Below are 25,453 nucleotides of genomic sequence, written 5' to 3' on the forward strand. Positions count from 1 at the left end.
TTTCTTGGCCATTCAAGCATCATAGGTGCCAGCCTGCATCTGTATGGTCTGCATTTGGCTGAGGCACCTCAAATTCCTCAAACGCAGGCACCATCCTGGACAACATCTCAAAGACAGGAGGGAAAACAACTACAACAGCTGTCCTGAGACACCTCAAGAGGCCAGGCTGCATGTCCTGCAGCTACCAGCCAGCAAGTTCACCCAGAGCTATGTGAGCTCTGCTGCCTTCTTTGCACCGTCCCACTCCCCACCCCCAGCATTTTTTAGCCTTTCAGTAGTTCATGAAACTTTACTGTTTATTTCCAGATGCAAAATTAAACTAGAAGGACTGAATGAGCTTCATCATAGTCAAGTTCTGACTATAGCAGACAGGGTTCTATCTAAAAGTTCTTCTCACAGCTGCTGGGTGAGTTCCAGATACACACATGTACTCAGGTGTTACAACAGATTAGTATGCACTTGTTCCTGACTCTGCTTCTAAGGCATGCCACATTAGTGTGATTAGTGAAACACATCCACCATCATCTGATCTTACAACAGCAGCACAGCACTATTCAAGATGCTTTTGCTCTTCATTTTCTCTTCTTGAATTTAATCACACAATTCAGCCCTGAGTGCAGTAGTCCATATAACAAAAAAAATCACTTCATTGCACTGGTTGTTTTTCACAGCTACAGGAAAAAAAAGTAAGTTAGTTTCATTTCACTTTCTGCCAAGTGTGAAGCCTAAACAACTACAGATCAGAATAGGTCAAGACTTAGGGGTAATTGCATGATACCCATCTCCTACAGCCACACCTGTTCTGACCTGGATACCTAGTCCCAGAAAAATCAGCAGTTGGTGACAACCTCATCATCATATACTTAGTACTTATGTGTTGATAAGACGAAGGAGTAGTAATGGAATCCAGGACTCCCCAACACAGGTCTGTATTTTCACAAGATCCATAAGATCTGCATCTTAATACTGGAAACATTCAGCTTTTCCTGAAGCTTTAGCATTTTGTCCCCTCTTCCCCAGCTCAGGGGCAATCCTTCATCCCCTGGCCCATGCCAGCAGCCTTCGGAAGCATTAGCTGCTATCAGCTGGAGATGACCCTGCATCCATCCCAACTCAAGCCATCGTTGCATTTCTGGTTTAGCATTCCTACTGGTATCCAAGCCAGAATTAGGGAAGTTTTACTAGATAAAACTGGAAATTGTGTGGGCTGAAAGACCATCTTGTTCTCTGAGTATTTCCCATTTTTAGTTCAAAACAAGGTGACATTTTTATAGTTACTTTCTGGTCCCAGGCATATTAAGAAGATTAGGGTCCCGAGTATCATGTTTCTTTCTACAGCTGCATGGTCATTTGTATTTTAACTTTCTTTTTGGAAAGAGCTCACATTTCAGTATCATAAAAACGCTATTTCCATTTTCTCTCCCTGCAAACAGGAAGCCAACTCTACTTCGATGGGCTTAAGAACAAAGTTTCAATTAAAGTGTCACAAGTAAATGACAAATTGCCTTCAGATGAACCAATTCCAAAAAGTCTGACCGAAACACAAATCTGCTGCAACACCAGACTGCAAGAGAATGCAGAAGACAGCTTGCTGTCTCTATGCTTGTGCCATACAGACCAACCGCACTGCGATACACCGATGCGACTCGTGTTCCTCATGGCCTGACAGCAGGTTGCAGCACTGCACAGGACCTGTGCTTTCACCTTAGCACCGAACTTGTGAAACCTTACGGTGGGAAGGGATCCGGAAGCCTTAACAAGTGCTGGAGATGCTGTGTTGTTGAGCCATCTCGTGGCACATCTCTCACATTACAACAGGGAGATGACTCGTTGGGTTTGCTCAAATTCAGATAAGAAAAAGGGCACACTAGGAGTCCAGCTACAGCATGCTCATAGAACCATTCAGGTTGGAAAAGATCTCTAAGCTCATCAAATCGACCCAACACTACCACGACTAGTAAATGAAGCAACACTCCCTTAGCAAGGAAAACATGAATCTGGAAGTTAAGCTACATCAGACCAGCCGAATGCTAGCGTCAATCACATATGGTCAAAAGGGTCTGTCCTGCAGTTAACTATTAAAGCAATGGTATGAAATGCACTGAATGAGGTCTGTGTTGAAAGGAATATTCAGTTACAGTACAGAAAATCCTGGAGTGTTAGTAGTAAAAACCCTTCAGCAGCCAGATTTTGAACCCCAGAGCAGGACTCAAGTACATAAAATATAGTCTCCTATCTAAATAACCACCACCAAAAACCAGGATTAATTTTAACCAATTCCTCACAAAGCATATCCAACACTTCCCATTGGCAAGCCACAGGCAGGCATGGTGGAGGCTGCTCTCGAGCAAAGCCAGGAACATGTTTGCTCATCTAACTGGGAGAGCACTGCTGCTGGGGAGGGAAAGGACTCATACACACACACAGCTTCTGCACACAAGGAATCATGCAACATAAAGACCTCTGTAACTGTTCTAAAGCAGCCAATTGACATCTCATCTCCAGGAATAGAATAGAATAGAATAGAATAGAATAGAATAGAATAGAATAGAATAGAATAGAATAGAATAGAATAGAATAGAATAGAATAGAATAGAATAGAATAGAATAGAATAGAATAGAATAGACCAGACCAGACCAGACCAGACCAGACCAGACCAGACCAGACCAGACCAGGTTGGAAGAGACCTTCAAGATCATCGCGTCCAACCCATCAACCAATCCAACCCACCTAAACAACTAAACCATGGCACCAAGTACCCCATCAAGTCTCCAAAATATATATGGCTACTGTTCTCTCTTCAGTAAAAGGAAATTCATCTCCCCATAGAGACATCCAATTTAAGGAGAGAAGTGCTTTTTGCGTCCAATCCAAGAATATATATGCCAGAAACTTCTTTATCTAACACTTTTGAAACCCATACAGTAAGTTTGTTCATTTAACCAAACTTGAAAATACAAACAATTTATTTCCCCTCAACTGCAAAAGCACAGTAAGTTTAATGATCCATTTCATATAAAAATGCAGCACAATCCTATGCTGTAGGCTTCTGCCCTTTATGGTTAGAGAGGTATTTATGGTGATTACTGTGCTGCTGATTGCTGCATACATTTAAAATTATTACTTTTCTTCCAGCACTGTGAGTTTCTTAGAACCCACTAGATGAAAAACATAATTTTACAAAGAGCATTTCAAACTGGACTTGGGAGAAACCCAACATTTCCCACATATTTAGATTCAGAACTGAGGTGGTCACAGAATCACCAAGGTTGGAAGAGACCTTAAAGATCATCCAGTCCAACCTGTCACCACAGACCTCATGACTAAACCATGGCACCAAGTGGCACGTCCAATCCCCTCTTGAACACCTCCAGGGACGGTGACTCCACCACCTCCCTGGTCACTACATAGAGCCCAAACACATAAGACTACAGCCATTGAGATGCAGCACAAAGAAGAAGCCAACATAGAACAGAAGGTAGGTTATCACTGCAGCACCTACAGAGCCCCTATACTTGAAGTGTGGCAAACATCTTTGTTGGTGCCATGGACAGTGGCATTGAGTGCACCCTCAGCAAGTTTGCTGATGACACCAAGCTGTGTGGTGCAGCAGACACGCTGGAGGGAAGGGAGGCCATCCAGAGGGACCTTGACAGGCTGGAGAGGTGGGCACAAGCCAACCTCATGAGGTTCAACAAGAGCAAGTGCAGGGTCCTGCATATGGGTTGAGGCAATCCCAGGCACAAATACAGGCTGGGCAGTGACTGGCTGGAAAGCAGCCCTGAGGAGAGAGACTTGGGGGTGCTGGTGGACAAAAAGCTCAACATGAGCTCTCAATGTGCACTTGCAGCCCAGAAAGCCAATCAGATCCTGGGCTGCATCAAGAGAAGTGTGGCCAGCAGGTCAAGGGAGGTGATTCTTCCCCTCTACTCAGCTCTGGTGAGACCCCATCTGGAGTACTGTGTCCAGTTCTGGAGCCCCTATTACAAGAGGAATGTGGAGGTGCTGGAAGGTGTCCCGAGAAGGGCCAGGAGGATAAGCACAAGGCTGGAGCTCCTCTCCTATGAGGACAGACTGAAGGAATTGGGGCTGTTCAGTCTGCAGAAGAGAAGGCTCCGAGGTGACCTAATTGTGGCCTTCCAGTACCTGAAGGGGGCCTACAGGAAGGCTGGGGAAGGACTTCTCAGGATCTCAGGTAGTGATAGGACTAGGGGGAATGGAATGAAGTTGGAGGTGGGGAGATTCAGGCTGGATGTGAGGAGGAGGTTCTTCCCCATGAGAGTGGTGAAACCCTGGAATGGGTTGTCCAGGGAGGTGGTTGAAGCCCCATCCCTGGAGGTGTTTAAGCCCAGGCTGGATGAGGCTCTGGCCAGCCTGATCTAGTGTGGGGTGTCCCTGTCCATGGCAGGGGGGTTGGAACTAGATGATCCTTGTGGTCCCTTCCAACCCTGACTGATACTATCTGTTGTGTTTTTAACTAGTTCAGATACAGCAGAAAGTCACTGGGTTTTAGCAAGAAAAAAAAAATAATCCCTTCTTTAAAATGAAAGGAATAAAAAAAAGGAATGAAACTGAATTTTCTCTTTGTCAAAACATAGCTAGAACTTTATCACATGTATTTACCACAATAATTAAGGCAAAAACACTTTTAATAAAACAAACAAGCAAGCAAACAAACAAAAAAAAACCCACACCAAAAAAAAACCCCACAACCAAACAAACCCAAACCCAACAGCCAAACAACCAACCAGACACGCACATTTCTTCATCAGGCTGCAACATTTCTAAAGAAGGCTGACACTATGCCAAGGCAGAATGTACCTCCTGCAGCCCCTGTTTTTTTATATCCAGACACGCAAGATCTATATAAAATTTTCAAATAGTTCATTTTCATTCAACTTCTAACTTCAAATATTCTTTCAAGAAGGTAAGAACCACCTTATCACCACCTGACACTGTCCCTGGATGCAACAGTTCCCCAGCCCCTCACACACGGAAGCAGCGCATAAATGTCTGCACATGTGGACAACGTGAAATCAGGAACAGGAAAGAACAAAATGTTGTTGACTAACTGTGTGGCCTTTTCCAAGCATGTAAGAAACTCAGGTCTGGGAGTAAACTGGCAACTTCTGAAGCCCCAGAGTAGGGCAGATAGAAGTGTCAAGAATTGCACTGCTCGTAACCCAGTGCTTCGTTATCACACACTGTGCCAGCTGTGACACAGTTGAACCCTGCTTTAAAAGACACATACTTCTTAAGTTCCTGTCTGGAGAGAGGACTGCTTGAGGAGGAGTTAGTCTCCCTTCCCACTCAAACTGGGAAGCTGAGGAGCGGACATCAGCTTTAATATTAGCCTTCAGTTCCTCTGATGACTCAGGAGATGGAAGGTGGCAGCCACAGCTGCTCAGTGAATGATTCTGGCAGCAATCTTCCCAATAAAACAGCACAGGAGGTGGGCAGCTGCTTTCCACACACAAAAAAATAAAGCCCAAAACATAAAATACCCTATAAGAGAAGAGATTGTAAGAATAGATGGAAAGATACAATTTCTTGCTGCCTATAAATATAGCCCTTCACTTGTAATCAGATCATCTGATCTAGTTGGCAATGTCCCTGCTTACTGCATGTGAGTCGGACTAGATGACCTTTAAAGGTCCCTTCCAACCCAATGCATTCTATGGTTCTATTTGAAGCACAAGTTTCAGCACCACCAGGACGGCTCTGCAAGTATTTCTATGCACTGGGAAGTGTACCTATCCAAGTATTGTCTTTGGCCAGAGCAAGGAGTGTGGCTATTCTTTAAAGGCCTCAAATCAAGCATGGACAACATGAGGAAAGAAGTTCTAAGCAGGTGATTTCCCCCCAAAGCACAGAGGCCTGAGAAACATGAGGGCTGTTATCATCATACTGATATCTTTTATATCCTTTCTTACTGACTAGGAGAGTTTTATTGGAAATAAACCAACCAAATGATCAGTTACTTGAATTTCCCCCCTTGTTACAGAAACCATCATTGATATCTCCTTCACACATAGTGATGCTCTTCCAAGCCAAGGCAGCTCAGGCAGCCCTGCTGAGCCATCCAATGATGGCCCAGCCCTGCACACAGCTGTGGAAGAGCAGAGTAGTGCTGCTGTACCATCAACCCATCAGAATTTCCTGACAAAAGTTTCCCTGTCCAGCTCAAGCTTCACTGCATTTGACCTCAGTTTCAAATAATACAGCAACAGGTATGACGCTGACACAATCCTCTTCAAACTCCACTCCTGCAAGGCCTGGGCACCCAACAATGTCCTCTCACAGGTGTCCAAAAAAGCAGCACACCTTGAAAGTGTTTAAGGAAGACGATTTAAAGCACCTTCACTATATATTAAGGCATTATCATTTGCAAGCAAGCCTCCTGCCAGGAGCCACACACAGAAAATTGCTCACTTTTGAAAAAAAAAAAAATAGTTATTCTCAGTTGTTTATGCAGAGGTCAAGATAATGAGGTCCTGGTACATTACTACATTAGCCAGCACCACCTGGCAGAGGCAATGTACCAGTCCTCAGCCGATCTAAATGGGGCTTGACAATAACCATACATGAGAATGGTTTTACAGTTCAATCCACGAAGGAATGACAACTTCTCCAAGCTGTCCAACAAGTGACTATAGCCATCTGAGCTGTTCCGGATTCACATTCAGTAGAGTCACCCCTTTGGCCTCCTAACTCAAATACATACACCAGCCCCAAGGAAGAGCAGCAGAAAGCCCTGTGAGAGGAGTCTGCCATCACCCACTCTGCTCAAAACATGGGATGGCCATACCTACACCCAGCAGCAGCTGAGGGAAGGCTTAAACTACTGCACTCAGGTTTCCTTGCTGGGTCTTAAACAGAAGCATGCAGGTGGTTCTTTACAATCTATTATCCTCAAGGAGAGTAATGCTGCAGCCATCCCTCCTACACCATCCTGCCAGCCATGCAGCGACAGCACACCAGTAAAACTGAGAGAATAGGAATAGGAGTAGGGATAGGGATAGGAATAGGAATAGGGATAGGAATAGGAATACAATAGGAATAGGAATAGGAACCATAAGAAGAAGAGAATAGGAATCATAAGAAGAAGAGAATAGGAATCATAAGAAGAAGAGAATAGGAATAATAATAAGAAGAGAATAGGAATAAGAAGAAGAGAATAGGAATAAGAAGAAGAGAATAGGAATAAGAAGAAGAGAATACGAATAAGAAGAAGAGAATAGGAATAAGAATAGGAATAGAATAGGAATAAGAATAGGAATAGAATAGAGAGATTCATGTTCTGAAGAGACTGTCAAAAGAAAGATCAGTTGAGTGAAGGTGCCCACTATTACAAGCAAGTCAGTTTCTCTTTCTGCTTCCCACACCTTCACCCAACCCCATAGCACAAAGCTGCGCTTGGAATAACTAAAAGTAATGAACATTTTCAACATATGGGTTTTTACAACCAAAAACTTCAAAAGAGTCAAAAGGTCTCTCTGCAAAAATTAATCCTGGAATTAACATGATTCATTTAAAAATTTACCAAGTGTTGTCTTACAAGAGTTATTACACAGGGACACCTGCAAGGAGCCAGCTATTAATAGCACCAATGAAATGGTCATGCAAAAACAAAAATGTGCTACTTGTGGCACTATGGTTGAGGCTGTGTCAGCAGTTTGATTTTCCCCATTTTAACATCCAGCTGTAAAAACGGCCTTCAGCAGGAGCAGGCAGATTGCCCCTGCGCCCATAGGGAGTTCAGTCTGTTTTCATTGGGTAAAAGGCAAGAGTCAACTCTATTTTAGTACAGAACCTCCAGACGGTAAGATACAAAATCTGCAAGTCTTTTTTGGATATAATCCCTGCCAAACAGGACTACACTTAAAAAGACAGTTTGGTAAATGCTGCAAGACAGAAACTTGGGAGAGCACAGGGAACTGAGGAAGAAGAGTGTATGATTTTGGTTTGGCATACGTTCTCCAAGAATTAGAGGTGCACCAGAGAAACTTTGTGCTAATACGCAGTCACAGCTACAGATTGTTGTAACGTGTCCACCATCTGCTTAAACACAGAAAGGCAATAACAGATTTATCATAGAATCACAGAATGGTAGGATTTGGAAGGGACCTCTGGAGATTCTCTAGTCCAACCCTCCCTACTAATACGGGTACACCTATATCAGGTAGCACAGAACTGCAACATCCAGGTAGGTTTTGAAAGACTCCAGAGAAGGAAACTCCACAACCTTTCTGAGAAGGAAACTCCACAACTGTTCTGTGAAGCCTGGTCCAGTGCTCCAGCACCCCAACAGGAAATAAGTTCCTCCTTAAGTTGAATTGAAATCTCCTGTGGTATAGTTTGTGCTCATTGCCTCTTGTTCTATCACTGAACACCACGTAAACCATTCAGCTCCATCCTCATGACCTTCACCCTCTAGATTTTTATATGCATTGATAAGGTTCCCTCTCAGTTTTCTCTTTTCCAAGCTAAAGAGCCCCAGGTCTCAGCCTCTCCTTGTAAGAAAGATGCTCCTGTCCCCTAATCAGTCTCATGGCCTTCCATTGTACACTCTCCAGTAATTCCCTGTCCCTCTTGAACTGGGGAGCCCAGAAATGGACACAATACTCCAAGTGTGGCCTCACCAGGGCAGAATAGAGGGGGAGGAGAACCTCCCTGGACCTATGCTTGAAGAAGCACCATTTGAGATTCTTCAAGCAAGGAAATCTGTAAATGAGTAGTAAGCAGCAAGTGATTAGTCCTTGTGTGCAAAATAAAAAGCCCCATTTATGGGACCCACATCTGTCCCAGGTAAGAATGAAAAAATGAGGGATTTCAAACAAACAAGTGTTAGGGCTCCACTAAAAGAGCACCTTTTAACTGAAAGGTAGAGTCAAACCACAAGCAGAATGTGACCAGAACTTAATCCCTGTATGTTCTGATGTGTCAGGTGATCTGGATTTTATTCTGTTTACCTGCTGAGTTTAACTATGACAAACACTACTGACTAGCACCCTTGACTGCCTCAGTGTGGAAAAGCTGCCAAGCCTTAGTTGTTATATTGACTAAGTTCATTTAATTAAACACTGGTTTTAATAATCTGATTCACACACACACATGAACACAGCTATGTTTCTTTTATATATGTAATGCCAAAGGCAGCACAGTCCTGCTGTAAAGACAGAAACAAGAGCAGTTTTCCCTTCTGGTCTTTTCTACCTTTCTTCCCCTCATTCCACATTAAAATGCAGCCTTCTTATTAAGGTACCCAGAGGAACATGTGGAACTAGAAAGACCTAGATGCAAATGCACCTGACAAATACTGCAGATGTATGAGCCCTCTCAGTCCTCAACATGGCAGAGGGAAAACTGGACAGAGTATTAACCCAAAGGTAACTATCTGGACTGTTAAGAGCAATCTTGTAAACCTTATTAAGAGTTGTTGGTTTGTTGGTTGTTGATTGGTTTGGGTTTTTCATTTGGTTGGTGGGGTTTTTGGTTGGTTGGGGTTTTAATAAAGACATTTCAGTCACCATCATTGGAGGTGGTTAGGAGGAGACTGGATGGGGTGCTTGGTGCCATGGTTTAGATCATTAAGTGGTGTTGGATGATAGGTTGGACGCGATGATCTCGAAGGTCTCTTCCAACCTGATTTATTCTATTCTATTTTTTATTGATAACTAGACAATGTCATTCCCATCAGTTCAAGTTATTTATTAGTGAAGGCAATTTAAAGGGAAAAAAATAAATAATCAAAACTACCTCCAGTGAAAGCCAAGAACTGGCCCGGAGAAAACTGGGGGCATTATTTCTCTCAGCATACTGAATCATTCACAGGATTTCTGACCTTCATGGGGAATGTGGGCTCATACTTCCTTCAAAAGACTCCCTCTTTAATGGATTTTTGGTTATCCTTTTTCTACCATGCAGGGCTATAATTTTGCCCCATCCTGTCCTCCAGCACACACAGATCGTACAGTAGGTGCCAACATTTTTGAGTCATTATAGGGAGGTTTTACAAGGGGAACATGGACAGTTACCAGCTTACACTGAAATGCCACAGGCTCAGTGAAACTAGTAGACAAAAATACCTCCACCCTGCACAATTTCAGAAGCAAAATCATTACATTTTTGGCTGGAAGTGTGGTTTAACACTCACAGTGCACACATGATGAAGAGCAATGTAAAACACATGACTGAGACCAAGCAGGGTGAAAATCAGCCACAGCAGCCAGTCCCTCAAGCAGAAAGCCTAGAGGGTTAGGGATAGGGAGGGCAGCAGTGATGATATAGCTGTAGTGGCATGCAGAGGGTGCTCAGGAGGCAGGCAGTGATTTGTGTGGTGCTACAGACCCAGTGGGCCACACTGAGATGCCAGGACCAGCCAGCACTGTGGTGTTGTCTTGGTTACAAATGCAGTGAGCTGGGACGATTGGGCACTTTTTCTTGAGGGAACACCCCAAACAACTTCTTATGCAAAGAGGCTGCTAAGGTGTGTTGGTACAGACCAGGTTTGGGCTTCAGCAGAGCAATACTTGACCAGTAATGGCCAAATGAGAACCAGCAAAGACGCTTCTAGGCTCTATCTTCTTAAGTATTCCTATGGAACACAGACACCTCACAAAGCCACCTCAAACATGAATGAGTACAATGTTTTGCATGCAGGACTGAAGAGCTCTCCATCCCTTTTATACTGTGCACCTGTCATGGTAGGGCCAGACGGCTCCAGCACAAACCCAGACAGACACTCAAGTATCTAGACATTGTCCCCCTCTCCCCCCTCCTTCCTGCAGAAAGCCAGGGTAATGCGGGCAAAGGAACAAAGGGGACAGGACCATGCGTGTCTGGTAAACAACCCTCTATCTATGGTAAGGGCATGTGTTCTGGCCCCAGCCTGGCAGAACCCCTTCCCATTGGGTAACTATGTGCTCGTTTCATGCCCTATTGGTCCAACCAGTCTCGGGCAAGATTTATATACAGGCTCATTTCTAGTTGCTTGTGCCTTGCTTTTGCCTTGCTCAAGCCTAGCATGCTTAAACCTGCTTAAACCTTGTCTGGCTTGAAAGTGCCTTGAGTGGTCCGGTCCAGCTCCTGGGATAAAGCCACGAGCATACACACCGCAAGCTACGAGAAAAGCCATGAGCTTAGGAGCCGGAGCCAAGCCTGCTTCCTCTCGCATCCAGGATATTCCCGTGCCTCAATTCACCCAGGACAAAGCAAGCGCCCGTCGCGATAGCGCAGTTAACAGCCTGCCATCCGCTGAAGCCAAACCAGCCATCGAAGACCTCGTGGCATTCCTGCCGGCAACCTGCCATGCCTGGTGCATGAGAGCACCTCAAAGCCTCCAATACACAGCAGCAGCACTCCCTACCTGGGTACCGCCAGCTGTGAGTAATTAATTAACTGTTTCTTTGGCATAATGGTTCTTGTTGAGTCTCCCCCCCACTATGGGTAAGCACCATTTCACTCCCAGGGTATTCTCTTTCTGTTAGTTCCTCCTGGAGTGCATACAATGGTTTAAATTGTTATAGTTGCCCAAATACTCTACACTCTCATTGTAAATATATTCTAACTGCACATAGAACCTTTTGATAAGTTTGGCAATTTTTGTATTAATAAAGGTTATTAGTATTTTGATTAACATTGCCATATCATTTATAATAAAGGAAGTACATATCCTTTTCGGCAGCACCTTGTAGGAGTTCAGTGGCATTTTAATCCAAGGCAAACAGCATGCTGAATTTTGGCAGCAAAATGTTGACAGACTACTGAGTAATTGTGGGAAAAGTTACACTGACATCAAAACCACAATTATTTAGTTGCACAAAAGCCAGAAAGCACAGCCAGAAACTTCAGCATTTCTAAACCAAACCCGCTCCACAGAAACACTTGTGTTTTCAGAGAGCAGCACCAGCACTAAAGAAGGTAAGGATACCAACCAGCAGCCGAAGATTAAGAGTGGCTGCTCTTATAATTCCAAAAGAGAAACCACAATCAGGAGGAAGCTACTGGCCATCATCAGCATCACTGATGAAGCCAGTTGCTGGTAATGTACCTGAAAAGATTCTGCATGCATGAAACATGCTAGGAAAAAAAAAAAAACCTTCAAAATTATCACACCTCATAACAGGGTGCCTGCAGCTTGACATGGAGTAGCTGCAACAGCTCAAATGTTGCTTCCCAGCTCCAGAGCAGCATCAACAGAAGCATACAGGTTGGGAGGACAGCAACACTCATAAAGGGCTGTAGCGTATCAAACTAGAAGCATCAAAACCAGAACAGGTATGCATAGATGCAGTCAGTAGCATTCTCTACCTGGCTCGGGGTTTGATTCCCTTCTAGACCATTCTACACACCTTGGGAAAGACTTATTTCCAGTCATAAATGGTAAATGTGTTCAAGCTACCTCCGGCAGAGGTTCAGGCATTTCTGGATACAGGTAAGAAGACTGACCACTCTTTTCAAGTTGTTACATGGGTCTGTTTTGGGGAGGGTTGGGTGGCTTAAGGCTTTTTCTGCAGTATGGTGACAGCGTACCTCAAAGAGCCTATGGGTACACTAGACCTGACAGCATCTCTTACCACATGCTTCAGCACTCTCCTGGAAGGTGCAGCTTTAGATATTGGTATGTGATATACCTAACACTAACAGATCATTGTCTCCACAGGAACTTAGAGGGGTTAAAAAGGCCACAAGGCATGTATTTAATCATAATGCAGGTGTCAGAGATGCAGCAGAGATAATCTTCTCATTACAGCAAAAGCACTCAACTAGACACTCAACATGGCAGATTTTTTTCCTTCTGCATTAGATTTCACCACGGGCTGTAGGAATTCTCCTTTGAGAAGGATGTCCAAGCAGCAATAAATAGGTCAGATGACAGCTAAAGCAAACTCCTGTAGAAAGCTGTCATAAAATTTGACTGTACCTTACTATAGATTTTTCCACAGCAAGCATATTTTCTTCCTGGTATTTCACAGGAGTTCAAGCATGGCAAATGCAGCACAAGCTAGTTCATCTACTTGAAAACTCTGTGCAAAAAATACAAGATCTGTGGCATTTCACACTCAAGGCAAGTATGGTTTTGTGGCTGACATACCTGCTGGATGTACTTTAAGAAGGACATCGAAACACTTGAACGTGTCCAGAGAAGGGCAACAAGGCTGGGGAGAGGCCTTGAACACAAGCCCTGTGAGGAGAGGCTGAGGGAGCTGGGATTGTTTAGCCTGGAGAAGAGGAGGCTCAGGAGTGACATCATTGCCCTCTACAACTACCTGAAAGGTGGTTGTAGCCAGGAAGGGGTTGGTCTCTTCTCCCAGGCAACCAGCACCAGAACAAGGGGACACAGTCTCAAGCTGCGCCAGGGGAGGTTTAGACTCAAGGTGAGGAGGAAGTTCTTCACCGAGTCATTCATCATTGGAACGGGTTGCCCAGGGAGGTGGTGGAGTCATTGTCCCTGGAGGCATTCAAGAGGAGATTGGACGTGGCACTTGGTTCCATGGTCTAGTCATGGGGTCTGTGTTGATAGGTTGGACTCGATGATCCTCGAGGTCCTTTCCAACCTAAGTTATACTGTGATACTTGCTGCACTTACCTGAGCATCACTACAAAGGTGGTGTCATATCGTCAACTTCTAACTGACAGCTTGAATGCACAAGGCAGGCTGTAACAGGGGGGCCTCAGGGTACAGTATCAAATGCTCTTCAATGGTATTTACTACTAAACTAACTGCTAACAGGTCATCAAGTCCTTAGACATGCCCTTAGGCTTAACCTGCTTACTGTCAGATGACACTGAGTTACAGAGCAAAATTAATGTTTCTGATATTAAAAAAAAAGGCGACAATAAATACTCCTGGAGAAGGAAGCAGGAAGCATGTCTCAGGTATACTACTTTGTGTGTATTTGTGAATAGGTAAAAAGAAAGATCATTACAGCATTTACATTGCACATAAGGAAGTTCCTTTGCTTAAGGACACACATAAAAACCCCAGGTGACAACAGCTAAGCTAGCTGACATCAACTTGTTTGGCAGACTTTATCAAAGCTTCCTTATGGAGCTACCGGAAGTTTGTGCACACCCTGGGAACAGAATAAGCTATAGAGACTTGCCAGCAATAGACAGAGGAGACTGGAGAGAATTTCACTCCTGCATCTGACCTCCTATAGATTTACTTAACTGAAAAGTTTGGACATAACTGAATCCCCCAGTTCATATACATATGACCCAAAGCAATTCCTTAGCTGAGGCCCCAAAAAAGCAATCAAGAAATTTATAAGAAAGAAGCAGGTGACAAAAATAGTATGAAAAAAATCCTTTATTTAGCTCATTTGGGCTAAAAAACAACCAGAACAGTAAGAAGAGATTCAGAGCAAGAGAGCACATACACCTTTGAGAAAGAATTCAGCTTCTACCATGCTGCTGGCCTGCTCTCATGTCCTTGTTCATCTGGTGCTTCACAGTAACCTTGCTTTCCAAATGAAGTCAGCTGTGCTGCACCAGTGCAGGAGGAGCAGAGCTGAAAAGCTTGTAAGTACAGATACTCATCGGGACTTTACTTCAGACCCAAAAGGCTAGAGAAGCTGGGATGAACTTGATAGAAGTTTTCAAGAGAGGAAAAAGTATCCCTTGCATCCCAGACTAAAGGAAAACACAGGTAAACACAGAAATTCAGTCTCAGCACTCGCCAGAGAAACAAGGTGTGGGCAGCAGGAAGCACCACTAGGATGGGAACCAGTATCACAACTGCACTGGGAAACTTCCTATTCCGCCTCCTCGGATTACAGGGATCAGTGGTAACTTTCGATGTGTTCTTCACACAGGCCATCAGCAGGTTTAAGTACTCCATTTTCCTTGTCCTTCTGCATAGCTAGCTATCTGATAAGAAACTGACTCCCTTGTGTAGAAAGCTCAACAGCCAAAAGGATCTGAAAGACAGAGGAGAAAAAAAGACCAAATCTTAGTGGGAGAAGATGAAGTCACAGGAAAAATGTTTTTTTTTAACAGGAGTTCTCTTCAGCTTGGGCTGGCTGCAGGTGCACAGAGAAGTGGATGCTTCAACTCTTTGAAAACAGAAATACAGGTTCTGTCTACCCTGATGGTAACAAAATAAGTTAAAAAAAACCAAAACCAACCCATGCAAATAAGAAAAAAATCCAAGATTAAGCAAGTAGCATGCTGCTAGCAGTGGGCTGTCCTGCTCTGTGTCAGCCTGGGCAGTAGTGGCAATAGCCTCCCATGACTACCTGCAGCATCAGAAATGTCCTTGAGAAGAGTTGCCTGGAGGTCAGCTTCTGAAAGCCAAACTGCATACCATGCCTCTAGCTGTTTCATATCTTGGCACCACTGCTGGGTTCTTTATAATTTTATTTTTCATGGATTCTTAGTATTTTATATACTTCCCCAGCAGGTACACACCATACCATACAGAACCTTACCATTCACTTGCTGCTCACTATGCTTTTGAATCCACATCCTGTACATATCCTGTTTATACATGGGGAATCTGATTGTCCTAGAGTTTGCACCTACCAGTTGAGCCAGGCCACCAGACCTTCCCTGTCCAGCATGAAACTGGAGAATAGACTTCACTGGTAGTTTTCAGCTAACCGCTTATGCCATCCTGTCACAAACTGCAGGTGTTCAACCTCTGAAATTGTGGAGGATTCCCAGCATCATAAGAGTTTCTGTTTGCAAGGGACCTCTGTGAATCAGCCAGTCCAAAATCCCTGGCTCTAGCAAGTTGCTGTCATTCATCTCCAGTTTGGTTTTTAATACCTGTAGGATCAGATGCTTCACAGCATCTATGGGCTGCCTGTTCAAGTGCTTGACTGCACTCATTTAAAACTGAACTGTAAAAAAAAAACCACCACCAAAATGAACAAACACCACACCCTCTCAAATTTAAACATGGTTTCTTGTGCTTCCTTTTGTGCCCAAATTAGTGTTATCTGCATTCTCAAACTAATAATGTTCAACATGCTTGAAATCCCCACCCTGGAAAACAGCTGGCTACCGACAGGACAGCAATTGAAAGAGTAGCTAGTTTCTGCCAAGATAATGTTTGTTTAAATGAAAAGGCAGCAATACTAATATTTAACATCAGCTGGAAACCACAACAATATTTGTTTTCATGAAAAGGCAGCAATGCTAATATTTAGCTGTAACTAGTTTCAGCAAACATTATCCTCCTACTTCTATGCAGAAAGTCAGTCCTTGGGATTGTATCTTTCACCTGGCGTAACAGGCTGCAACATTTTCCTACATCTGCCCTCTAGTCATACAGGTGCACCCCAGAGACAAAGATTTTCACCTCACTGCTTGGTCACAGTTATTTTAAAACAAAACTTTCATAAGGAGGTGTTTAAAGTTTTCCTTTGCAGCTCTTTGTTTCTCTAAGAAACAAAGATCTGTTAGCCACAGAATATCAAAGCGGTCACACTCCACACTAGCTCTTTGGTCCTTCTTGGTATTTTAGGTACTGAGCAGTAAGTCACTTGCTTTCATGAATGGCAGTTTGCCCCACTTGGTATCGTTCTTATCAGCCACAAAACCAATTTAACCTCAATGCACAACAGCAAATGCTACTTTGTATGTATCATTTCCCCCTTCTTAACACAGTTACAGCCTTTCTCAAACCATGAACTCTGACGCCCACACAAAACTTGCAGTCCACGTGTGTGGGAGGGTTGGTGTGTTACCCGATGAACAAAGGCTATGAGCGACCCACTGAACTTCTGACACCAGAAAGGTAGAGGCAACCACCACATTCTACCTGCATCAACCAGCAACAGAGAATGTTATCACGTTTATGCATGCACGCTCATCAGTTTTAACTACACTACCTTGGGGTTTGGTTGACACTTCTGAGGCTGCTACCTTAAGTTTTGGCAAAGGACAATTGAACTGGAGGACAAATTTAAAGGATATTGTCCTCTCATTCCCATGGCAAGGCAGAAGCTGGTGCTAGTGCTGCTGCAAGAGTTCAAGGTAGAAACACAACTGCTTTCTTCATCTACAGTCTGCAACAGTCTCTAGCCATGTCCTGACAAGTCAACTCTTCATTGAGGACTGAGCTTTATATGACCTCAGTCTACAAACTTTCACCTTACTGTCTCTCCAAATAAAGCAGGATCAGCACCAGACATAGGACAGACATTATTTACTGCTTATAATACAGTCACTGAGGGGGAAGAAGTAGAAACATCAACACAAAACCTCACAGTTTAACTTTACAGCCAAAGTATTCCTTGATATGTCTCCAAGAATTCAAATATTTAAAACTTTTACAAGCACCCATACAGAAATACAATCAAACTGATTGGAGTTCAGTCAAATGTTCCAGAAAGTTATTTAAATGTAACTTTAAGAGACATGTAGTCACAGTACCTAGAGAACAATGGCATCAAAAAGTACTGCTTTAGTAGCTTCCACAGAAAAGAGACCAGATGTATCTAGAATTAAATATGCTAGTTATACTAGCACTGGTCCAAAATCCCCATTTTCACAGAAGCAAAGTCTGACAAGTCCAGCACATCTATTTTGCATTGTGGAAATGCTCTTCTATTGAGAGTCACATTCTAGTTTTGTAAAAAACAAAACAAGACACCAAAAACCCCACACACACCAAAAAACACCACAGGCTTGTTTCACTTTATATGGTTTTCCTTGGATAAAGTGCCATCCATTACTCACAAATAGCAGACCAATACCTATATGACACTCCAAAAATGTTTTATCCATCCACAGAGACTGCCTCACCCTGAAAGTCGCTTCATCAAAACAGTGAAGCACTGTTTGTCCAACTGCTGTGGTGTGAGACAGGAGATAAGGGAAACCTCAACACTGCCAAGGAGCATACAACAGCCCTGGCTACATGCTCAGGGTGTCTTATCAGTAATACAAGCAGCAGAAAGAGTGATTTCACTGCAACCCCATGGGTAAATGCAGGATTTATAGCAGTTCATCTGCTTTGATTTCATGGAGACCAAGGTACCACGCCCTGGCAGCTAGAATGCTGTTTGAGTTCTCACCAGGCAATTATGGAATTTGCTTTCCTTTGTGTCTCCACCATGCACATGGCAAACCCCTCCTGTTCATGTGGCCAAAGGTCAGAAAACCACCTTCTTATCAGCAACACGTTCAACCTCACCGAGACCTATACCTGCAACAACATGGGTCTAGAAGAGAAGTGAGCCTTATGAACTGGTACAGTAAACTGGCCCAGGACAAGCATCTGGTCACTCACTGTAGAGAATTTATGCAAACAGACCATTCTCTTCTGGCATCCTGTAAAGTCTTCTGAGTCCCACCAGAAGTCCATAAATCAGAAGTTACAGTGGTGCTCTATCTCCATGGTATATGTCAGTTAAAAGCTGCCCCATCTGTCAACTGCCCTGTTGTCAAAATACAGCCCTACTTGAGCTCAAATTTCTCCACCACAGCAGAAACTAAATGCCATCTTGTCTGTGGAAAAGATGGACAATCCAGATGATCAATGCTATAAAGCGAGTTGCCTGACTTCAACACTAGGATCAAGCACACTTGCTGTGGCATAATCTCAACTCATGAAAGGCTGCTGCAGTTCAAGCAGCACCTTGCTTGACCCAAGAGTAATCTACAGTCAAAACCACAACTTCAGTTTTGTCTAAAACTGCCACAGCCCAGCTCAACACTTACCCCCCCACCTGCCCTCATTCCAGGAACCAGGCACTGCAGTGCCTTAGCTCAGCAAATAGTCTCAGAGGACACTAGCCACATGCAAATAAATGTAGGTTCCTCACACAAAACAACTATGACACCTGGCTTTTAGAAGAAACATCCTGTAGCAAGAGCCCAGTTTAAACAGGGAAAGCTTGCCACCCAATTCTGTTCCATGTCTTCCTCAGTCTGAAGGGATCCATGCACTTATCTTCCACCTTGAAGGAAGAATGGGAAACAGAACAACTCTCCTTGGTCCAGTAATTAAAATAACTACCCAGGAAAGACAAACCCTGAGCTTGAACTTCCACTTTAGCATGTGTGCATTGCACAGATGGTAATTAAGTCTAAAAGCAGATGGGACACACAAGTCCATCTATTCTCAGATAAGAAGTAGAACACAGGTCTCCATCTCATTTCTGGGGGAGGCTCTCCAAATAAACCAAAAGCTATTATGTAAAGAAAAAGAAAGAAAGAGGGGTGAGGAACAAGTACACAGTGAGTTTCTTTGACTCCTGGTGGCACATCTCAACATCATGGAGGACTACAGCACCCAAAGAGAGGCCACCCTCAACATAAAACTTCCATCCTCAGCCAAGAGTTGGTCCAGTTTTCACTAAGATTCCCCAGCCTCACTGACTAACCTTCAGCTTTCCTGGGCTTTTTACTAGCTGCATCTCTCCTCATGTTCCAGTGATAGACAATATGCCTGATAAAGCATAAATTAAGATGGAAAAGCAGCCTTGAGGGTAGAGAAAAATAAGTGAGGCTGTACTGAAGGAGCTGCAGGCTTCTAACACAGTCATTGATGAAGAGAAATATACTTCTGTCAGCAAACTGGAAAACTGTTCTCACAGCCAAAAGTAGTCCTGGGGAAAGCTTTGACTGTGCTCTCAATAAAAATAACCACCAAACAAGTATGTTGGTAAACACAGATAGTTAGTATTTCCTCTTCTCAGACACAGCTATACATCCTTGTCAGACAGCCCCTTGGAAGGGTTTCCTCAGCCTGCTGTTGGTAGACAGCTGCTAGTCCAGGGAAAGAGCAAAGGCACCCCCTAAAATGTGTTGTAAGAACATGTGAGAGCAGACACAATGGGGTAAAACATGAACAGCAGGTGAACATTCCAAGTATGGTGCAGGTTATCTTGGAAAACAGATGAAAGCTTCTACAACACTATACTGTCTGTGGATTGACTCCTTCACAAAAGGTCAGGCAGCTCTTCTACTACACTAACACTGACCAACAATGTCTCAGAGTGAAAGAGTTTGTTTTGACATGTACTTTTCCATAATGCTCATGCCTTTCTTAACAATCCATACCAGCACCTCAAGTGGATCTGCAAGCACACCAGGACAAGTTGCAGTTGAAGAGGAAGAAGTTCTGCCACGTATGAAGCTGTCCCTTATTACATAAAAGCCATAAACAAAACAATCTGTTCCACTGGGATTCTAAGAGGAGAATCAATGGTTACTACGTAACATTACCTACTGAACAGGCTACACCAACCACAGGAGATACACCCTGGAAGCCTGAGTCATTCAGTGTGTTTCAAGAGATAAGCAATGCACAAGCAAAGTAGTTACTTTCAGGCAGTGGGCAACATCTGCATCACAAATAAAGTATTCCTCAAATACAACTAAACATGGCCAGGCCAGCTTTCATTTAGCACTCACTTGCCAATAAAGAAACTACAATGCAGACCTCTCTGTTGACAGACACTCCAACCAACTACCTGAGCTCCCTGTTGGGAGTGCAGCAGCAAAATCTACCAGCTGCACCCACCAACACTCCTCCAGGGCTCACCTGGTTAACTCACCACCAGCCCTTCCTCTTTCACAGGGCACAAGTTGATCCAAGGGAAACAGATTTTTCTTTCCATGCCACCTTCATCCTGCACCTTCTGCACAAAGCACCAGGACTCTGAAAGCATCATTATCCCTATGAGTAATACAGCCAAAAGAATTGCAGACTGCAATGAACACACATGAATGCAAAACAAGCAGCCTGGGGAGATGTTTTTTTCCTCTGTTCAGGTCTGGGTATAAAGTAGGTATTAACTGCAAATGTGAGGCTGGCCGGTATGGCAAAGAGACAACTGATAAAGACCCTCTGAGTGACAACCCAAGCCCAGCTGCGGGTTGCCTCACACCTGCACTGGTACCACGGCACTGGTGCCTTCACCACTTCAGACCGTCGAAAGGAAGGGTCCCAAACTGTCCTTGTCCGGTTTCTCATAGGTGTAGCTCTTCACTGACACTTCACACCTCACCGCAGCACAGGTTCAGCAGATTCCTCAACAGCTCCTGGTACAAGTTACCACAAGGCGGCCCAAACCCGAACTGTAGAGCGATGTTCCCCCCTCACACACACTGAGTAGAACCACTCCAGCCCCCGGAAGACCAGCCCGAGCCCCGCCTGAGCGAGGCCAAAGCAGCCCGTTATCGGGGCCGCCTGCCCGTCCCTGACCCAACCGGCAGCTCCGGCACGCCGCCGAGTCAGTGGCGGCAGCTGCCGAGAGAGGGGGCACAGGCATGGAGCTCCGCTACATGGTGCTCCAGGGGCTGCAAACGAACGTGCCCGGCAGCCCCCCGCCGCCGCTCCGCACACGGCCTCGGTGGCGGCTGCCCACACGCGCCTCACGGCCGGTCTGCCCACGGAAGCCCGGCGAGACCCGGGGCCCCGGGCGAAGAAAGCCCAGTCCGAAGGGGAGCCTCCCGGCGTTACCTGTCCGGTGATGCCGGTGATAAGAGCCACCTTCCTGCTGCTCATCTCTTCGCAGTCGTCTCCCACTGCCGCGGAGCAGGCACACGCCTCCAGGGCCGGCTGTACTGCCATCCTCCTGGCAGCGGCGGGCGCGGCCCAGGTGTGGGGGACAGCCCAGGCGGAGGCGCGGCTGCCGGGGGCAGACGCAGGGTGCCGGGGGCGGGCGCAGGAGGGAAGACGGCTCCCGCCCAGAGCAGGGCTCGCACATGGGCTGCCGCTGCCCACGGGCTACCTCCGGCGCTCCGCCCGCCGCCTCCACAGCATCTCCGCGTTCCCGTCCCACCCGCAGGCGCGCTCCCGCGCCGCCTTTGCCCGCCCTCCCCTCTCCTTGCTCCTCCCCGCGCGGCCCCGCAGCCAGGGTCGGAGGCGGGTGCGTTGATTGGCTGAGGGCGGGCGGCAAGGAGGGGACCCAGGCCTGAGCGAAGCAGAGCTGCCGGCTTCCGGACCGCGTGTCACAGGCGCGCCACGTGAGCAAGGGTGGCGTGCGGCGCTCAGTGCCCCCTGCGGCCTGGAGGAGCTGAGGTCTCGCTATCCCGCCGGGCACGCCGGCCGGTCCTGGAGGTTACCGGCTGTGTGAAACACCCCGCAGCACACCTAGGAGCGTCCCAGAGCGCAAGCGGGTCGCTGTGAGAACGCGCAGGATCCTTCAGCCCTCAAAAACACAGAGCTGAGCTTGCTGGTCCTCCCGTGCTTACTCCCCTGTGGAAATACTTGTTCATAAGTGACCCAAAGGCTTCTGGAAAAGGGGCAAATAAATATTTCTGGTGATGACGAGAGTTGGGGCTGTGCAGCCTAAGGAACAGAAGGCTCTAGGAAGACCTTACTGTTGCCTTTCCGAACATAAAGATGCCGATGAGATGCGGACAGGCTTTTTAGCGGGGCCTGTTGTGAAAGGCCAAGCGCTGACGGTTTTAAACTAAAACTGGGAGAGCCACACTAGATAGAGAGGAATCTTTGACACAGGGTGGTGAGATCCTGGCCCAGGTTGTCCAGAGAGGTGACAGATGGCTTTCAAAGGTCCCTTCAACGCAAACCAGTGTGCGATTATGATTCAGTAAAGGACAGCACCAGCACCTCTTCGCTGAGGCAGCACGTGGATGCAGCTACAAGGAAGAAGGGACCTGCCCATGCTGATGTTACTGTCAGTCCCTGAAGGCTATCACCAGATTCCTTACTACATGTTTGGATAGTGAGCCCTCTATGTGTGCAGACAATGGTAGCACCATAATTTTACTATTATTATGGCTTATTGTTGTGTGTTGTCGAAAATTATTTTGTGGTGCTAAAAGCTAATAATATAGGGGGATTGAGGGGGGTGTGATTAAAAAGTAGCTGCCTTTGCTGTCTTCCAAACAGAACTGTACATTGAAAACCTCAACATTTTTCACACTGCCTCAAGCTCATCGTTTACATCAGCTTGTTCCAGGCCCTATTACGTGATAGAATGGAGGAACTGTATTATGTCACAGTTACTCAGTTGCAAGATATCGTTCATCTGCCCCATTTCTGCATCATTTCTGAAGCCTTTTCCCAAAGTACATGCAGTTTGGCTACTACTTTGCACACTGGTTTCATCCCGCTGGTGATTGCTTTGTGAGTGTACAAGGTGAGATTCTAATGAAGAGGGACACCTCAGTTTTAAAATGGCAATGGAGACATAAAAAAGCCTAAAAATCTGAGACTTTCAGAACTTAGTGACCCAGAAATAAGGCACACACAAAAAAAGTGGGACTTTACATTAGAGGGAGTTTGGAGCAAGTTTTCTGTATTTCCTTATGTACATAGATCTTCTCCTACTAGATAAGAGTTGCCTAAAGCATTGCATGAGCTACAACATTAAAAACTGTCCTTTATGGGTCTAGATAAGCTTGACATTTCTACTATTCTCTGTCAGTCCATTAGTCTACTATGCTCTGCTCTAGAAAGCACTGAGTGGAGCTGACAATGTCGATCACGAAGCTGGGCAAGAAGACTTCCTACCAGTAGGGCTTCCACATGCAGTTAAGAGGCTTTTTCTGGTCCTTTTCCCTGAACAGGATTTTTCCTTCCCCAATTGTCCAATATCCCACAAGAACTATTTTTCAGATGTGCCATTTCCCTTGACTGCTATTCCTAAAGGAACTGCACCAGAAGAAAGAGACTAGTTCACACCTTTCATAACTCTCCTGATTAATCAAGTCCCTCAGCTGAATGACCACCTTGTCCTGTGATTGTACTCCCAGGTGAAATACTCCTTGGGCTCTTCCCCTCTTTGGAGCACAAACTTCCTGATCAGCACATGTGCTTCCAAATGATTCAGAGTAAAATCCTCTGCACTCTGTGTCACTTTTTCAAGGGGAGCAACTCAGGCAGACCGAGAACACTTTATCAGGGTTCATGCTTATATTTTTGGTCAATGCTAAAACTAGACACAGGCAGATGAAGCCAAACAGGATGTAGCCCATTTCAGGTTCCAGCTAACTGAATTGGAATAAAAACAAAACCTTTTAACTCATTTACATTTCCATTCCATTTATAAGTCTGGCAGTGGTCACTGCAGACACTGTTAGCCAGCTACCCTAATCCTACTAGGTCTGCCCCTGGCATGCTCTGGAGCATATTCCAGGATTAATGCACAAAGATGTTTCTGTCACTAAAGCCTACTGAGGTACATTCACAGAAGAGACTGAAGGCTCAATTGTAGCACAGGTACTAGATTTTACCTAAGTTGCTCTGGTGTTGACAGCAATTTATGACAGGCTGGAACTGAAAACTGGACCAGCAACCCCCAGAGACCCCAGGATTAATATTCACTCTGAGTGCCAGCCTGCGCTGATGTCTTCTTGCTGCTTCCGGCACCTGTACCACTGCATGTGCTCCCTGACTTAGAGCTATGTCTGTCCACATCATAATTGCTTTTTCACGCCTCTGTGTGGACCTGGCTCTGGCCTCAAAAACTCCTCGTGTGAAGAGGAGACATCAGACTGATGTGTTTGCACCTCCAGCCCCCTTGAAGCCCTGTAATAGGAGACACTTATGTGAGTATGGATTTTCAGTAAAAGTTTTATGCTCAGCAAATCATTAGACTAACAAGTTCTGAAGAGCCAAAAAGAATAACATGTGTGACCTTAACTTTAAAACTGCCACCCCAAGAACTGGTGAGGAAGAGATAGGACATATATAAAGATATTTCTTGTTGTTGTAGTGAATGCAAACATGTATCCCAGGGAAAGAAGAGTGGAGAGCAGAGCTGATGGAAGTCAAACTAGTTTGATTGAAGTCAACCATAAAATAATAGAAAATTAGCAAGGAGGAAGCAGAGGTAAAATTAAAGAGCAAATAAAAGTTGCTGAGAGTAAGGAAGAAAGGAATAATAGGAGGAAGTGTATTAGATTACAAATCACATTTGAATAGGGATGTGGCTGCACTGCTGATTGGGATTTGGAAAGGTGGCTAGGTGAGGTTTCAGAATCTTCTGGGAATCTGTTGTGCTTGCAGGAAAGAAGCAAGCAAGGGAACTGTAGTAGGCCCAGAAGAAAGTACTATAGAAAGGATTTCTTCTACTTCTCTGTTTTAAAGTTGTGGCAGAAAATTATGGTACTGACTGTCTACACAGAACTAGAGAGTGTGGAAGGGTATGTGGAGGATGGGAGAGGGGAAGTCCAGGGGGAAAACAGCATGATGTGAAAGAAGATGCAAATGCTGGAGTAAGAATAAGCAGCCATGGAAGGAAGAGCACCATATCTCACAAGGAAATAAAGAGTGGGCAAAAACAAAAGGATGAATTGATGGAAAGGCTCATAATTGTTTTTTATTACTGTTGGCTAGAATATTTGAGAGCATGTGGAGTGACCCACAGCAATGCCCTGACATAACAATTGGCAGGCATAGCAGAAACAGGATTCAGAGGGTGATTCTGGACGGTGAGCCTCAAGTCCAGAGCTTGGAGGTAAGCAAGCAGTGTGGCATCCCTTGCCTCTCAGGTAAGTTCTTATGCTTCTGACAAATCT

General features: G+C 45.1%; 1 protein-coding gene across 1 annotated transcript in view; it reads right to left on the bottom strand.

Moving 5' to 3' along the window:
• Window positions 1-21,688, bottom strand: part of GMDS (GDP-mannose 4,6-dehydratase) — a 385,892-nt gene extending 364,204 nt beyond the window's left edge. Inside the window, exon 1 of the mRNA XM_068162936.1 lies at window positions 21,426-21,688. Coding sequence (XP_068019037.1) covers window positions 21,426-21,536 — 111 coding nt within the window. The 5' untranslated portion in view covers window positions 21,537-21,688. The remainder of the gene's footprint in view (window positions 1-21,425) is intronic.
• Window positions 21,689-25,453: the final 3,765 nt, after the last annotated feature.

The sequence above is a fragment of the Melanerpes formicivorus genome, unplaced genomic scaffold (assembly GCF_026170545.1).
Source record: "Melanerpes formicivorus ecotype bairdi unplaced genomic scaffold, bMelFor1.0.p_v2 SCAF_69, whole genome shotgun sequence".
Classification (NCBI taxonomy): Eukaryota; Metazoa; Chordata; class Aves; order Piciformes; family Picidae; genus Melanerpes; species Melanerpes formicivorus.